The 16,112-nt window shown below is 40.4% G+C and overlaps 1 protein-coding gene across 2 annotated transcripts; it reads left to right on the top strand.

The window, feature by feature from the left end:
- Positions 1 to 3,028: 3,028 nt before the first annotated feature.
- On the top strand, positions 3,029 to 15,830 carry fgf16 (fibroblast growth factor 16). 2 transcript variants are annotated; one of them, XM_077733404.1, is made up of 5 exons: positions 3,029 to 3,046; positions 4,962 to 7,636; positions 8,502 to 9,194; positions 11,559 to 11,662; positions 14,914 to 15,830. In XM_077733404.1, the coding sequence occupies exons 3-5, from the start codon at positions 8,783 to 8,785 to the stop codon at positions 15,157 to 15,159; spliced, it is 762 nt and encodes a 253-aa protein (XP_077589530.1). In that variant the 5' UTR covers positions 3,029 to 3,046; positions 4,962 to 7,636; positions 8,502 to 8,782; the 3' UTR covers positions 15,160 to 15,830. The 2 variants fall into 2 exon arrangements, with proteins under 2 accessions (XP_077589530.1, XP_077589531.1); XM_077733405.1 differs by lacking the exon at positions 3,029 to 3,046 and having other exon boundaries at positions 4,905 to 7,636.
- Positions 15,831 to 16,112: the final 282 nt, after the last annotated feature.

The following is a 16,112-nucleotide window of genomic DNA, read 5'->3' as shown; positions in this document are numbered from 1 at the left end:
AATAGATTGAACCCTAGGAAGTCGTCCACATTGCTCATGGTAAAAAATGGCCCTGCATGAAAGAGTTAATGAAAACCGTCAATTTTAATATTTGATAATTTCCATTATCAGTTTTTCAATTAAAACTTTCATTTTTTCTAGTTACTCGGAGTAATGGAAACACAAGTAATGGGAATGAATCTGATTTCTTTGAAATAAGAAATTGTTGAGAACAATAATCACTTAAGCACAATCACAGTGGTGCTTTAAATGTGAGTTATTCTGTGAACGTTCTTGGAAACCAAATACTTCTATCTCAAAAGCTCTTTCTCTTTTAACTTGACTGGATTTGTCATTTTTTTCCCCACACATTGTGCTACTCATGGGGTGCCTGCTCTTACCATGAAGGCTTTTAACATCACAACATTATTAACAATTAAAGCCTTATTTTCTATATCTGTTCCTCCTTGCCGGACAAAGTGAGCCAACATCGGCCATCTGTTCGCAAGCACGTCCAATATGTTTTTGGCTGTGGTTTTGCTCCATCAGGATGTGATGAACACACTGCACCTGTTTCAGTCTCTGCTCTGCTTTCCACCAGTGGAGGGATTGTCTTAACCCAACAAGTATTTGCCCTCATATCATCAAAGTTGAACATTTTCAAGACATCACGTGGAAACTGTAGGTTTCTTTTCCATTCTTCTGCTCGCAATCCACTTCATCGACAATGGCCAAAAATGCCTTTCGAGGCAATTAAAATTTGACTGCTTCATGTCCCCAAGCACCGGAAAGTCATGCCTCCTGGTAATCCTATTTGGTAAACAAACTGTGAGTATTCTCATGCGGAATCTCACATGATGACGCCAAAGCGTACATCACTCTTGACAGCGAACGAGCTCAATTAATGAATGGCGACAGAAAAACAAACAACTTTGATTGAACCAAAGAAGACAGAACTTATCATATGAATCATCATTTGTCACAGTACGATTTTGATGAGGTCATGTGGGCAGTCGGCTTGGAAACATCAGCGCCCTCTACTGACTTGACCATATTTCCCTCCAATTATACTTAAAGCTAATGCTAACAATGAGTAACACAACTTTAGTTGTCGTCTTGACAGCAGTTTTGAATAGATTTTTGGATGTGAAATCTTTTCTCAGTTTTCCTCCGTTTTTTTAACTATTGGATTATTTTTTGTGACTTTTTAGAATAATTAAAAGTCTATATTGTTGGTTAGCGTAATCTGCCGTGATCCAGCTCCCCTACAGTTAACAGAACAGATGACACCTTTATCGTTAAATATCATAGACGAAATAAGATCATTTGATACATTAAAAAAAAAGCACAGAACTAAAATTAGATTTTTGATTATGTTTCATTCTGATCTATATTAGTTCAGAATATCTGCATGAAAGTCAGTATTTCCTGAAAGCGGAAATACCGATAAAAAAATTCCAATGCCATTAAAGCCAATTAAGTTGATAGCCATTCATTAAGTGATCACTGGATGCAACCATTTTGAAAATCCCTTCCATAGATAATAATTTAACGACATACCCCCCCCCCCCCCCCCATCTCGAGCAAATCCACCAAAAAAAAGTGCAGCAGGTAAGAACATCAGCAATGTAGCCAGGCTTTTCTAAGAGGGAAAAACAACTAAAAATAAATGGTGGAGTAAAGCTTTGCGTCAGCACAAAGATATTCTGGGATCCGGACCGCCTGGTCTTTTTCATCCCCCTCGCAAGTGGACCTGCATCAGTACTTCAGCTGTCTTGTCAGCTAAACAAATTAGTGGCTTTGATTGATCAAAGTTTATACATGACTGGGTATTTGATTTCAAACGACTGGGGAAGGGGCAAAGGGGGCATGCAAATATGCAGAGCCATTTAAAAGGAGAAGGAGCCAACGGGAAAAGAGAGCAAGCAGCTGGATCGCCATGTAAATAGCTGTGCAGATAGGTAGGCCCCGGGCACCGTGCCAAGGCCTCCACAACGGCCGGCTAACATCTGTTTGAGGCTGGATCCTTGCACTGGGTTGTAGTGAACATAATAGTCTCGCTCCAAGGGCCTGTTCCCTCATCAGCCGGGATCATGATCACATATACGCGCACTCTAGACTAACCTCTCATGTCACACGGCTCGAGGTTAAAGCCAAGAAAAGGTGGAGTAAATGGGGGGGGGGGGGGGGTTCTCTCCAACGACACTGGGAGTCTTTTTTGTTTTGTTTGTATTTCAGCCATTTGTGTGTATTGAAATTTCTTGATTTTCCATCGGTAATGTAATCGTGACTAGTCAAAATAGTAGATAGGTGTATCTTTAATTATGTTTTTTTTCCAGTCAAAACTGAATGACAGATGTCTGCATGACATTTCGCTTAAAACAAATGACATCAGTTTTGCCATTGCCACTGAATGTTAGATATCTATAACATGAATCCCACGCATAAGAATGGCAAAAATGACGTCATTTGTCCCAAGCCGGTGCTTTTTTAAATATTTTAGTGCAAGTGGAACCTCAAGAGAAACTCACTGCCTAAGTACACAATTAAAAAAAAGTTACATTTGTGGCTAAAGTACTGGCAGCTGTAGTTGCCAGAATAAATAAATAGAGTAAATTAAAGATAAATACTTAAAACAAAATACTCGTTAAAAACAGTAGAGTGCTTCAATAACCGGGTGGTAGATTTTCTTCAACTGAAAATCATGGTAGGAAAAAATTAATTTCATAATTATTGTATACGGTGATCCATATCCAACCAGTCTTGATTTTGGTGGTGATGTCACTGCGCTCTTATTTGGCACCAAAAATGAGGTCATGTACTTAGGGATGGGGTAAAATTAACTTTGCAAATTGTTCCTAAATATTTGAATAGAAACAGTACACTGTAGTCAATAAAAAAAGACATTTAAATATTTAATTATGCAGTTATTTTGTGCACTTCTATTCACTATCCACTTTAAATTGCCCTTAGGTTTGACTGCTGGCCTCCTGGTGACCTGCGATTGGCTGGCCACATTCAGGGTGCTGCCTGGCTGGGATTGTCTCCAGCACCCCCTGCGACCAATGTGAGTACACGTTGAGTTGAGAAAATGAATGAATAAATGTAGGTCAACGGGCTGCTTTTTGACTAAAACATTTGAATTTTGACTCAAACTGCAAAGCTATATTGGCCCTTAAACCTGACAAGTATCATTACACGTTACGGTCTCAAAGATGAAGAATTGGCAAGTTGAGATACACCAATATGGCTTTTATCATCCCAGTGTACTCTATAAGTTTTTTGTAGAGTGCAGGGGTGAACACAGTAAAAGTTCAATGGGAGATAATTTACTGCTCAACTCAATTGTAAGAGACAAGGCGGAAAATGTCATATTAAAATATACCCACAGTGCAACAAAAAAAGTATTTTTCCCCCTATACACACATGCTGCATTAAAACTTTTATGTTAATGTCTAACCAAAACATGGGGGGTGGGTCAGTTCATTCATCAAGGCATAAAAGCAAAGCCAACTAATGAATTAAAACTATCTTTGCATTGGTTGGTCAGGCCATGAAACGTTAAACCGTTACCTACATTGGCAGGCATCTGTCCTCCCTCCCTTCCCTCGCAAGTCATGCACCCCCCATACCCCCTCACCCCCCCTGCCCCGGCGCACACGGCGCCCTTGAACAAGGCCGAGGGACCACCTGCATGAAAGTGGAGACCCTCTCTGTTATGTCTCTGCTTGGGAATGAAATAACACGGAATCCAGCTCTGCAAATAACTCACAGTGAAGATCATTTTCCACATGCTGCCTGACAAAAGGTAAAATAAGAACAGATGATAGCAGCCCTTCTCTCTCACTCTGGGAGTGCGAGCCTCTTCTCGGCAACTCGCGCCGCTCTCGGTGACCGTGCTGGGCTTTGAACCCCCCCGGGCACGTTACCGTGCTGGCCAACGCCGCCGACATCAGCCCCCGCCATCTTCGAGTGCCCTCACGTGGTTGAGGTTAAAGGGGGTTCACTAGAACCTGATCCCAGATCAGATGATTACAAGTTGGGTATCCCGAATCAGCAAGACGCCAGTTTGTAAAGGACTGGTGTTTTTATACTTCACAGTATATTCTAATCTGTATATCCATCCGTTTCATTCCCTACAAGGCTTATCATGTTCTTGGAGACTTTTCCAGCTGATTTCTGGCAAATGCTCTCTCTCTCTCAAAAAAAAAAGCCTGTCAACTGTCAGAAGCACACAGTTACAAATCTCTCTCATTTATAATATTATTAAATTAGTGATTTTCCCAAAAAGCAAAACATTGATCAATAGACTCATCTTTTATACATGGTGTTGTGTTTCTAAATTCTTAAATGTTCAAGCATCGTAACATAAAAAAATCGAAATATATATTTTTTAACTTTAGTTTGAATGATGCTGATTGTGATGTGTGGTTGTACATATTGTGTAGATTAGAACAGAAAAGTGGCATTTTGTAAATTAGACAAATAGATCAATATTGTATCGACATGAAATTGATGGTTTTCATCTCTTTATCTCAAAATAGTTTGTTTTAAATGAAAGTCTGATGCCAAAACACTACAATTCTATTTGGAGCAATATTTTAATGTCTATTAAAATAGTGCATACGATTAGAATAATAATCTGAATTAAAGGATTGAATGATTATGTTTAACTGACCTTAATCACGAGAGACGTCCAATCTAATTGGACTAGAATGGCCAGCCAATGATAGCCTATTTAGAATGTATCAGATTTTTAGATTTGAAAAAATCCAAACAAAATAAAAAATAATAATAATAAAAGGACCAAAGGACTTGGAATTGACCTTCAGTATGAAATAACCAGTGAGTGGGCCATTAACAGATCCCAAAAAGAAACTAGCATTCCAAAAACTAAAGGCATCAGTCTCTTACATAACCCAGAATTCCTTGATGTTTAGTTTTATGAGTTTAACTAATGAGATGCATCTTGATGTTTACAGAAGACCAGAGCAGCTTTCGGAGGAGCAGTGAGCTGTTTCTTGGACGCAGCGTAGAGAACAGGAACCAGCAGGTTTCCCCAAATGTCAAAACAGTCCTCAAGTGTGCACCAGCACCTCCAGCTAGGCTCTATAATTGAATCCAACATCGTATCTATATGTAAAACATATCCCCTTTATTTGGCTAAGCAGACCTTTGCTCACCTCCCCAAAGAGGACACGTATGAATTTTTTCTAATCCAAACAAATAGGCGAGGTACTTGTTAGCCTCCAATCCTGGCCAGCGAGTGTATTTTCAACTGGGGCTTTGTGTATACATGTGTGTGTGTGTGTGATCCCGCGAGAACGACATCAAAGTGTAGACGTACACTTGAGGTCATTATCTTCATTTCTGTATCCTCGGCAGGTTAGCGACATATGGGAACATTTTAAGTCTGTGCGTGTGCGTGTTTCTCTGCGTCTGTAGCCATAAATCTGACTCGTCAACTGTAAAGTACAGCCGAGAAGCAGCAGGTTTAGCAACAAAAAATTGGGATTAAAAATTGTGTTTATTATAGTTTATTTTTATTATAATGACCACAACACAAATGTCCAGTGAAGGACTAAAGGTAAAGACAACATTGGTCCATAAGGAAACTGCTTTGTGGGTAAATGTAGTGAGACTAATGCATTTCAGTCATTAAAAAAGAAAAATAAGGTAAGAGTGGGAATTGACTATTATTTTTTAGGTACAGAAATTGGATGAAATCATAAGGCCGCTCTAAGTAACTTTCAGTTTTGGAGGATTTTAGCGACACTGGTGGACAAAAGTGGTAGTGTCGTAAAGCCCTGATCTCCTAAGTGCCTGCAATTGGATAGAAATACATGATTCCAGCAAAAGATGAATAGCAATGAGAAAATGAATCTAATTGTGAGTAAACTATCATAAACGGGGGAAGTAATGGAGTAGTTTTTTTGTGTTTTAGCCTTCCAGTCTGCAGGTAGAACACATCTTACTTATTCAGTTCTAAACAAATTGTAAGGAATTGCCAAAATTTGAATTAATAGAGATTTGTGTTTGCTTCCACAAGATAGTACAAACTTTTCTATCCCCCCCAACCCTACTCTCCACATTACCATCGCTCAATTGCACTCTCTATGTCCCTCCTCCTCTGTCCTCTTTCATATCTCAACCCCGAGTGGGACAAAAAAATCTTTTCAAGCCCCTGCGTAGCGATCGCCCCGATGTCCCCTTTGCACAAAGCCGCACTTGACCTGACTCTTCGTCAACCCCTCGGCCAATTCATGGAGAGGAGGCCCCCGGGCATCCGTCACCCGCGCCACTTTTCAAGGACCGCGTGGTGCTGAAAGCCACTGTCCCTGCGTCGACTTCAATGCGGGCCCGAGACCCCCGTGAGATTTATAGTGGGACAATCGGCCGCCTTAAAGTGGGCTTTTGGTTGAGGTCAAGTCGTACTGTATCTGCAGTGCATGGGGCAAAATTCGACAAGATTATTAGGAATTACAACTAAAGTCTATTTCTGTTTTTATTCACAGGGCTTCCAAAGATGCTTGAAACATCTCAAGAGGTGCCAAATTGTTTTTTAAAGGCCTTATTTAGGCATTCAAAGGCCTTATGTCTTACTTATAAATGAGTACGAATGATTCCACCCACTAGGAAACAACCTTTTCCCGTAAACAAATTCATCTGATAGGAAAGGATTTTTCTGACATTTACTTATTTGCATTTTGAAGTCAAAGCTATTGTTCATTAAGATTATAAAGGGCAGCAGATGAATGTAATTATTAAAGGGCAGCAAGTTAGAAATGATTCTTTTGTCCATAGTGAAGACAAAAAAGTATAGAAAATGTTTAATTAAAGCAATTGCAGAGCATTTACTTTGATTGTTAATTATAAATAAAAGGGATATATCTATGGAATTACCTAAAAGTAATTTCTGTATAACATATATATGTAATTGTATTTTTTTCTAAAAAAGAGTAAAAAGTATGGTATTTTTAGCAGTACTACTACAAGTCTAGAGAAATACATAACAACACTTGTAAGAAGTGTAAATGTGTTCTATCACTTGCAATATCTATGATAAAAATTTGTGTTGCAATGATACTATACCGATACTCGCTTTTTGTCTACTAGTTAGAGATAAACTCATTCATAAACCTAATCATCTGCACCTCCCTTAATACCTAGTATGCAAGACCAACTCTTTAAGTCAACAGCCCTAACCAAAATCCCATTGATCTGTTGTTGTTGTCATTGAAATAGACAACTGGGTGTCTAATCTATGTCAGAATGTTTCTTGTGTTGACGAGAGCTGGCGGGGGGCTTTACCCAAAAAGACAGCTTGAGGGTGGTCTCACGTACGTAGCATGTCTCCTACTTGAATTGTGCTATTGATGTCCTCCGAGCGGCCACCCCTGCTGTCACTGATATCTCCAGAACAGTCATCTAATTAAAACACTCCTACGGTTTGTTTTCACTCGACACAAGTCAAGTCTTTGCTAAACAGCTGTGTTTTCTATCTGTTTTTCTTTCTTTTTTTTTTTTTGGCAGGGCATGCTTCCACATGTCAGGACCTGTTGCCCCATTGTGTACAGAAGACATACAACATCCATACTTATGGCTTCTTTTTGCACTCTTGCCATACAGTGCAATTGAGTTCATATTTAGTCATGAGGTGCGTATCATTTTTATTTTTGATGCACTCCCGAGTGGTGATTTTAATGTTATTTTAGCGGTTACGTTGACGTGCAAGCCTGTCAGTGAAGAAAGTTATTTAAAATAATGTATTCATGTAAAAAAATAAGAAATTAATTTTAATAAGGCCCCAGCACCACTGTTGAAAATTAATGTTTTTTAAAGGTGATTTTTCATTTTATTTTAAAAGACCGTTTTCTAAATTAAATTAGAACAATCAAATTCAATTTTTAAGCAATATTATTTCAATGTATTACCTATATTATATATTAAAAAAAAACTTAACTCAGTTTTGTATTCCAAACCCCCAAATGGGTTAAAACACACCTAAAAATATATATAAAAGCATAAACAAACAGCCCAAACTTATGTTCCCTGTTAATAATTAAAAACACAGTTTAAGTTTTCCTCATTTTGCTAATTTTATTTTTTGGGGTGGGGGGTGCATGGGAGGGCTTTTTGACTTTTCAGTTTATTGTTAGCAACGTCGTTTTCTGCAGAGGTTCCACAGCAGTCCCATTAGATCCCAATGCAAAATGCAACCCCCCCCCCCCCCCCCCCCGTTAACTCCCAGTGCCCCTCCATTCTCCTCCCTTCCTCACCAGTAGTTGTCCCTACAAGTGGTTAAAGCTGCTGCCTTGTTACAGCACATTGCAGACGTAGTGCAGAGGGGGCGAGGAAGGAAGCACCTGCTTCCAAAGAGGAGGAGAAAAAGAGAGAGAGAGAGAAAAAAGAGAGAGGAGAGAGAGAGAAAAGCTCCAGTTGTTGGCACTGACTGACACTTGCGCGCAAGCTTGGATTGCAAATATGCACAAGTTATTTTCATCATCTCGTTGGGAAAGCAGGAGGTGTCACGGCTTCGGCAGCAGCAGCAGATGGAGCGCTTTTCCTCGGGATGGTCTTTGAACGCACCTTCCGTCCAGCACACTTGCCGTTAAGGAGAGGAGAGAAGAGGAGAGGGAAGGAAAGCCAGAAGCAAGCAAGCAAGCAAGCTTCCTTCCATGCGCAAGATCGCTTCACTTAGATGATCGGAAGATGAGAAAAGGATGCCAGCCAGGCGTGGCCAACGTCAAGATGAGATGTATATAATCCCCGTGTTTTCCTTCTCATTAGGTGCCGCACGCATATGAAAACGGATGAGGAGAGAGAGAGGGGGGCTTCCTTCAAGTCTTCTGCATGGCTCGGACATTTTGCCCACTTTGCCAACAGCTTCCACATGCCTTCTTCGCTTAGTTTGAACGTGACGGCCGTGCACACCATGGCTGAGGTGGGGACTTGGTTCGGGGCGCTCGACTTGGATTTACAAAGTTTGCCTGCCTTCGGGAACGCGCCCCTGCAGCCGGCAGAGACGCCGCTGGCCCTCAATGAGCGCCTGGGCCAGATCGAAGGGGGGCTGCAGAGGGGTGGCTCGCCCACCGACTTTGGACACCTCAAAGGCATCCTCAGAAGGAGGCAGCTGTACTGCAGGACGGGATTCCAATTGGAGATATTTCCCAATGGGACGGTGCATGGGACCAGGCAGGATCACAGCAGATTCGGTAAGTCCTTCCAATTCATCGTTTGAGCTTGATAATCATTGACGTTTGCTTTAGATTTGGACATATGTTCTCGTCCTTCAACTAGATCTGGGGTGGCGGACAAGTTAGACACAAAGAGGGAACATTTTCAAGTGCCACACCTTATGTCAGAAGCAGAATTTTAAAGAATACAATCTGACAAATTATTTGTAAAATATAATTCATTTGTTTTTAATGGGCCCTGATGACTTTAAGTGTGTTTTGAGAGAGAGAAACATGAAACAAGGCAAAGAGCCACAGTGGATATACAAAATATGATACGAAGCAAAGAGCCGTATGCAGCTCGAGAGCAGTGTGTTTGCCAACCCTGAACTAGATCTTTGCATTACACTGGCAAATACTATTAATAATTTGGGGCTGACTCCTGTTATTTTATTTATTTATTTTATTTATGGGAGCAGAATCCAAAAGTGATGCTGTTTTTACCCCTCTATCAACACAAATTGGAAGTAAATACTACATTTGACATGCATACTTGTTTAAGGGGAAAATAACCGGAATCTAAGTTTCTAAGCAGATACTAAGTGGAGAGGAGAAAAAACATGAAAAAGTGACTGCAAATTTTAATCAACTTAATAATTAATAGTAATTTAACAAAAAAAAATCCCATGTGTTATCAATATTTCCATACAAAAATACTTCTCATTTTGTGCATGTGCATGCAAGTCGCTTTAAAAAGATTACACCACAAAAGTAAATGAAATTTATTTGTACAACACAAAGTACTTTTCTGGTCTTCAACATTCCAACTATTCATATTACATAATGGAATGACAAAAATATGTAGTTTCACAGTACTTCAAACAATATCATCACACTTGATTTTTTATTAAACAATATATACATTTAAATTCAGAAATGGCAAAGTACCCACAATCATTTTTTTACATTTCCCCCCCTTTTTTGACAAACAAAAAAATTAACTCTAAAGTTAACAGGCTTGGAAATGTCCCAAAAACCAAATGGAAGCCACTAATGAAGAGGGCGTGACCCGGAAATGCCCCCTAACCAACATGAAATAACACAAAATGTTCATGTAGTGACCCCGAAATGCCACAAATTATAATGAAGTGACGCACAATGACATCAAGCCAGTTGAATATTAGAATGTTCCAATCAGCCGTGCGTCACAGTCACCTGGCGTGCCGGGATAAGCCCCGCCCCCCACCAATAATCCCTTTAGGGCACTGGCCACAGGTGTGTCCGGTTTCCTCGGCCACAAACAAGTGGCACATGCAGATGCAAGCTGGAACGCAACTACTGCAAGGCTTCCAGCCTCGGAGGCTTCCCAAAAAACAGGACGGCGTGCATAAAAAAGGTTGGGTGGTCCTGGTGTTTGTCTCTGGCCCGACTTAAGGTTGAGATGCGAAGCCTTTTGTCAGACATGGCTCTGATTAAAAAGCCCCGCTGTCAGTGTTTGGCACCCGGTGAGCTGCAGGGAAGGAAGATGGGGCCCAGGTGGCCTCACGCCGGCCTTTGCCAGCTGGATCCTTTCTGAGGAGGACTAACCTTTGCGTCCCGCCATCCTAGCTTTTCATTTGACTGCTTGTTTCCCATCCTTTGAAGTTGACGGACGTTTGCGCTAGGATTTCAATCTCACGCGACTCCATTTCCTCATAAAAGTCAATTTTAAGTCACTTTAGGGTTCTTCATACATGTTCAAACTAAGACTGTGCGAGTTAACTCTTGGTTAACACATAATGAGCAGAGTTAACTTACACATTATCTTATGGGGAGTAGTAGAGATTAAGATGATGGTACAAGTGTGTTGAATGCTACTGTTAAATTCATTTTTGGACAGAATGTGATTAACCATAATTTGTTTAGCAGCACTAAACTTAACTCAGTCTGTTTTTCTCTCCCTGTTCAAATGGATTGGATGTCCATTGCTGTCAATGGCATCCATTGAGGTCATATAGATTATTATTTCATTAATATGGTGGCTCAGTGGTTTGATGGTTAGGAAATCTGCCCCACAAGTGTTTAACCCACGTGTCCTATAATTGGCTGGCAACCAATGCAGAGTGTACCTTACCTACTGCATATTGTTAGCTGCATTAGGCTCCAGCACCCCTGCGGCCCTTGTGAGAGTCATTAAAATATGGTAGAGCATTTAAATAAATGTACTAATTACTACTTTTTAACCTATTGTTTTGCACTTTGCGAATAATTGCAATTATGATGAAATGCAACTGATGACATCACATCACAGTAATCAAGTAGTGCAATTGTCAGCCAAAAAATTAAATTGGCATGAAATTGGTAGTCCAACACATTCAGCTGATTTGTTTTCCCTGACCAAGATGCATTATTTTTTAACCTAAGGCATCCTGGAGTTCATCAGTCTGGCAGTCGGTCTGGTCAGCATCAGAGGCGTGGATGCCGGACTCTACCTGGGCATGAACGAGAAAGGAGAGCTCTATGGGTCGGTGAGTCAGAAGCCTCCATTCATTCATTCACACCACTCGCCTTCAAAACAGCCTGTCGGGACGATCTTTTCCTCTCTTGTTTGTCTTTTCGAGAGCCTTTGTTGGCAAAGACGCCGCTTTTGGCCGCGTCGTCAAGGCTCGCCGACTGATAGCAACATGCGCTTAGACAAAACAATTGTGTCACACGGTCCCCGTGTAGACGCACTGCTCGATGCATGAATGAACTCTCAAATTTGGTTATTTGAGCTCTGGAATATTCCCAAACTTGATGGACTCTGACGTTAAATAAGTTTGTTTGGTACTCAACGCCTCTTTGTCAAGCCTTTTTTTTTATCTCGAGGGGAAAGAGAAGACAAAGAGGGGGGAAGTATGCGTATCAGGTGTCCAAGGACATTACCTGGGGGCCTCTCGGGGCCTAGGGACAACCCCCCTCCCCCAGCCCCCCCCCTCCCTGCACCCACAACACAAACTCCAGCCAAGAAGGTTCCAAACAGAGGCTACCTTTCTACCTTTTAAGCACGCCCATTGTGGTGGGAGTGCAGATATTGTTACGGTGGGCTATCAGTCTGCCATCCTGGAGTTTTGACCTCTGGTGAGGGGAGATGATGGGGGGCAGTCAATGGGCGGGTCTTATTATACACCTGACCAATATGAAGAGCGTCACACAGTAAGGTCTTGCCGAGGATGGAACCCTTGAACATATTGGAAATCTTTTTTTTTTATTTTCCTGCCTAGCAACACACCCAAAAGTTCTATTTTCTGTGGGTGTATTAGGCAAGGGTTTCCGCACTCCAACATTTCATCTGAAGGAAATTTGGCAATCATTTACCACAGACACGACTCTGACTGATTGGCATGAAATCTGCAAGGCATGTCTGTCATAATAGTTCGATTTCACTGATTTATCCAGATTTTTTTAAAACTTAATTCAAAAATTGTCTTTTTATAGTTTCCCTACGGTATATTTCCGTATTTAATGCATCTGCAATACATTATATCCATTCACTTTTTCACGTTTTCCAGTGCTTATGTCCAAATTGTGCATAGAGGTCAAGTGGCTTCTAATATAACTGAATAAATAGTTTATGCTGATACTACATGAACATTGAGGAACTAATATAAAGAGTAAAAATGTCAAACCTGAACTTAATTTTATTTAATTTTTTAAAAACGGAAAATACTAATTGCAGTGTTGCACAATACTATTATTGTTTTGCTCCCACACATTTTTTTCTGCAATATGCATTTTTTAGTACTGTATCAGTACCGATACTCACATCAGTGCAACACTATTTAAATACAAGTAGAAAGGTAGTAAAGCTGTCATTTTGTGACTCAACCTCAAGTATAGACACTAAAAGTAAAATGTGACACTATTAGTTGTTGCTCTCTTGCTTTCTCTTTGGATGGAGAGCAAGGCCAGCTGCAAAAAGTTCAAACATCCATAAAGAATTGATGTCCACCTTAAAAGGAGTTGGTCATTTGCAAGCAGAGTCCAAGCACTTAAAACACAGAGGCTCTTAAACTATCAATACTGTGCATCTTGCATGTAAACAGTCACAAACATGTTGCGTAAACAACTGTGCTCACTACTTCAATTATTCAACACTAATATATCACTTTCATGTCAGCCCCTTTGACTCATTAGCCGCCAGAATGAACCAATAGGGTGAAAAAGAGTGCTGGAGCCTTTCTCAGACAACTATGTGCAGTAGGCGGAATCACCCTAAATTGGTTGGCAGCCAATTGCAGTATGTAGTAGTTAAACTATTCAAAAGTATGACTTTTGTATACAAATGAGTTCATAGTTTTATAGTTTCTTGCTATAATAAATAAGCACACTGATATGACATCACCAATATGACACTCACACAAAATATTTGCTTATTTACGATCAATAATTGATCACAGGTCCCGAAAAAAAATACACATTTTCCAAACACAGATTTAACCCTTTCATGCATTTTATTTTTTTAATCATTGCACCATAAGCATTTAATCCTTTGGCTGCCATTGGCGGTTCTAGATGTCCATTTCCATTCCCAGTTTAAATGAATTGGAGTTAGTTGGCATGCAGTGAGTTAAAATAGAGAGCGAATGTTTACTTTCGAGCACCATTGAAGCATGTTAGCTTTTATCTGGGGTCAAAAGTTGGAGGGGGCTCTTCCGCCATGGCGAGCCACCAGACCTTGACGAGCTGCCGATGCGCTGAGGTTGGCGGCTAATAGGATGCTCCCTTCGCGTGTCCTCGGGGTCGTGTTTACTGAAAACATCCGATTGAACTGAACTCAACAAAATCCAAGCCATCACGTCGAGAAAGAGTTTTTTTTAAAACTGACATGCACTTTTTTTAGGGGATTCTCGAGGTGCGTGGGCAGGGATGTTAAGCGTTCAAGTTGCATTACAGGGAGGAAAATGATCCCCCCATCCGCCCATCCGATGCACGTCAAGGGGTCAGTAGGTCTGCAGAGCGAGTGAGGAATGTAAAGTGAAAAGTCAAGTCTAATGATTGGCCGACTTTGTAATGAGTACCTGCTTAAATGAGTTGCTGTCGGTTATCTAGAGTGAAGCAATGTGCATCCTTGCAGAGTGCCTTTCAAATTGATTTGGAGGTTTTTGCACTTATCGGAATCATCAGTGGCTTTCGAGGCAGGGGTATGCCACGGTGGTGTCAATGTTGGAGGATTTTTTTAATCAATATTTATCCAATAAGATCACAAAACATCAAAATTGGATTATTGTGATTTAGCATCAGTGCTGCTGAAGAAGTTTTTTGTCTGGTTCATCACAATTTAGTCCCCAACAGATTGAATTGAGGAAAGTGTGCCTCAATATAGAGCAGAACCCATTCAATCTTGTTAATATTATGATAAATAAGTGTAAGATTTGCTCTATAATAATAATTGATCATGTAATATTATTTTCTTCTCTTAATATAATGACATTCATAGCCATCTTTTTACCCTTTCTTTAATCTCATAATATTACAACATACGCTTTAATCCCGCAATTTTTTTCCCTCGTAGTAATTCCATTTTTTGCAATATAAAACTTGAATATCATAACCTGACAATCCCCTGATTACAACATATGAAATACTATGACTTCAATCACGTCACTTAGTCCCTCTTTTCTCCTTTTATTCCACCGTACAACTCAATCCCCATAATATCTTAACTTTCTCCCCCCTGTTACTCCATCCTACATAATTGCCCGACACTAACCCGCACATTTTTCTTTCTCCCCGGCAGAGAAAGCTGACGGCGGAGTGCGTTTTCCGCGAGCAGTTTGAAGAGAACTGGTACAACACGTACGCGTCCACACTGTACAAACACAACGACACGGCGCGCTTCTACTACGTGGCCTTGAACAAAGACGGCTCGCCCAGAGAGGGCAGCAGGACTAAAAAACACCAGAAACTCACACATTTCCTCCCACGACCGGTGGAGATCGAAAAGATCCCCCAAGCCTACCGGGACCTCTTTCAGTACAGGTGACCGCAACCCACTTGCTTGGTCCCACTTTGCAGAGGACGCTTGTTTGCTCCCACAAACTGTTGGTGACCGCCATGGAGAGCACGGACGTAAATACCTCGCCACATGGACTCCGAGAGAGGACTGATGGGAAGAAGGCCCGAGTTACCGGGCGAGGTTCAGGTACTGAAATGTGAGGAGGGAGTCACACGGGATGATTGTGGTCGCCATCCCACGGCACTTACTCGACGCGCCCCAGCTGGAGGTTTGAGAATTGCGTCCATGGTACTTAGCACTAGAGGGCGAAACCCCACAATTTCACAAAGAGACGTTACGTTTTTTCGAGTTTATGGATAAAGCGCCATTTTTGCCCATAATGCAGTCTGCCATGATTTGATTGACATTTCATACTGGATTGGAAAGATGTTTAGTAATGAGTTGCATTTTAAATTACACTGTAAAAAACACAATTTCAGATATTTTGATGAAAATTATCATTCATAACCAAAAGGGCTTTTAATTTTAAGGTCTAAATTGCCAATTTAGGTATTCTGGATGCTGATATTATGATATAAAATTGCATTTTGATTGGACTAAAGGTCTTCTGATAGATTTATTATGATAGTATGGACACGTTTAATGACTTTTTAAAATGGATTTGATAAAAAACATTTTTAAGGTAATATAAACTAAATTAAATTGATCCACCTTTTCCATTTCAATGCATTTTTAGGGATACATCTGATCCCATTTTTTTACAATATTATATAGCCATTTCATAAAATAACTTACATTTCACCCCAAGTAATTTTCGAAGAATTTTCCAGCATTTCCAGAATTTGATAGACAACAACTCTTCCCAAAATATTGCTCAAAATATGTTTTATGTGACAGACACATTGTTAAAAAAAAGGCAAGTGACTGAAGTTGGGGGACATATTGGCGATCCTATTTATGAGATGTACAATATATTTATT

This window comes from Stigmatopora nigra, chromosome 14 (assembly GCF_051989575.1).
Source record: "Stigmatopora nigra isolate UIUO_SnigA chromosome 14, RoL_Snig_1.1, whole genome shotgun sequence".
NCBI classification, from domain to species: domain Eukaryota; kingdom Metazoa; phylum Chordata; class Actinopteri; order Syngnathiformes; family Syngnathidae; genus Stigmatopora; species Stigmatopora nigra.
The sequence above is the reverse complement of the archived record's forward strand: the minus strand, read 5'-3'. Positions and strand labels throughout refer to the sequence as shown.

What these genes read in the sequence shown, in the direction of transcription:
- fgf16 (XM_077733404.1), top strand. Translation starts at nt 8,783, where the DNA reads ATGAAAACGGATGAGGAGAGAGAGAGGGGGGCTTCCTTCAAGTCTTCT. An exon ending in GCAGGATCACAGCAGATTCG is followed by an intron (nt 9,195 to 11,558) that starts GTAAGTCCTTCC and finishes TTTTAACCTAAG; the next exon opens with GCATCCTGGAGTTCATCAGT. An exon ending in AAGGAGAGCTCTATGGGTCG is followed by an intron (nt 11,663 to 14,913) that starts GTGAGTCAGAAG and finishes TCTCCCCGGCAG; the next exon opens with AGAAAGCTGACGGCGGAGTG.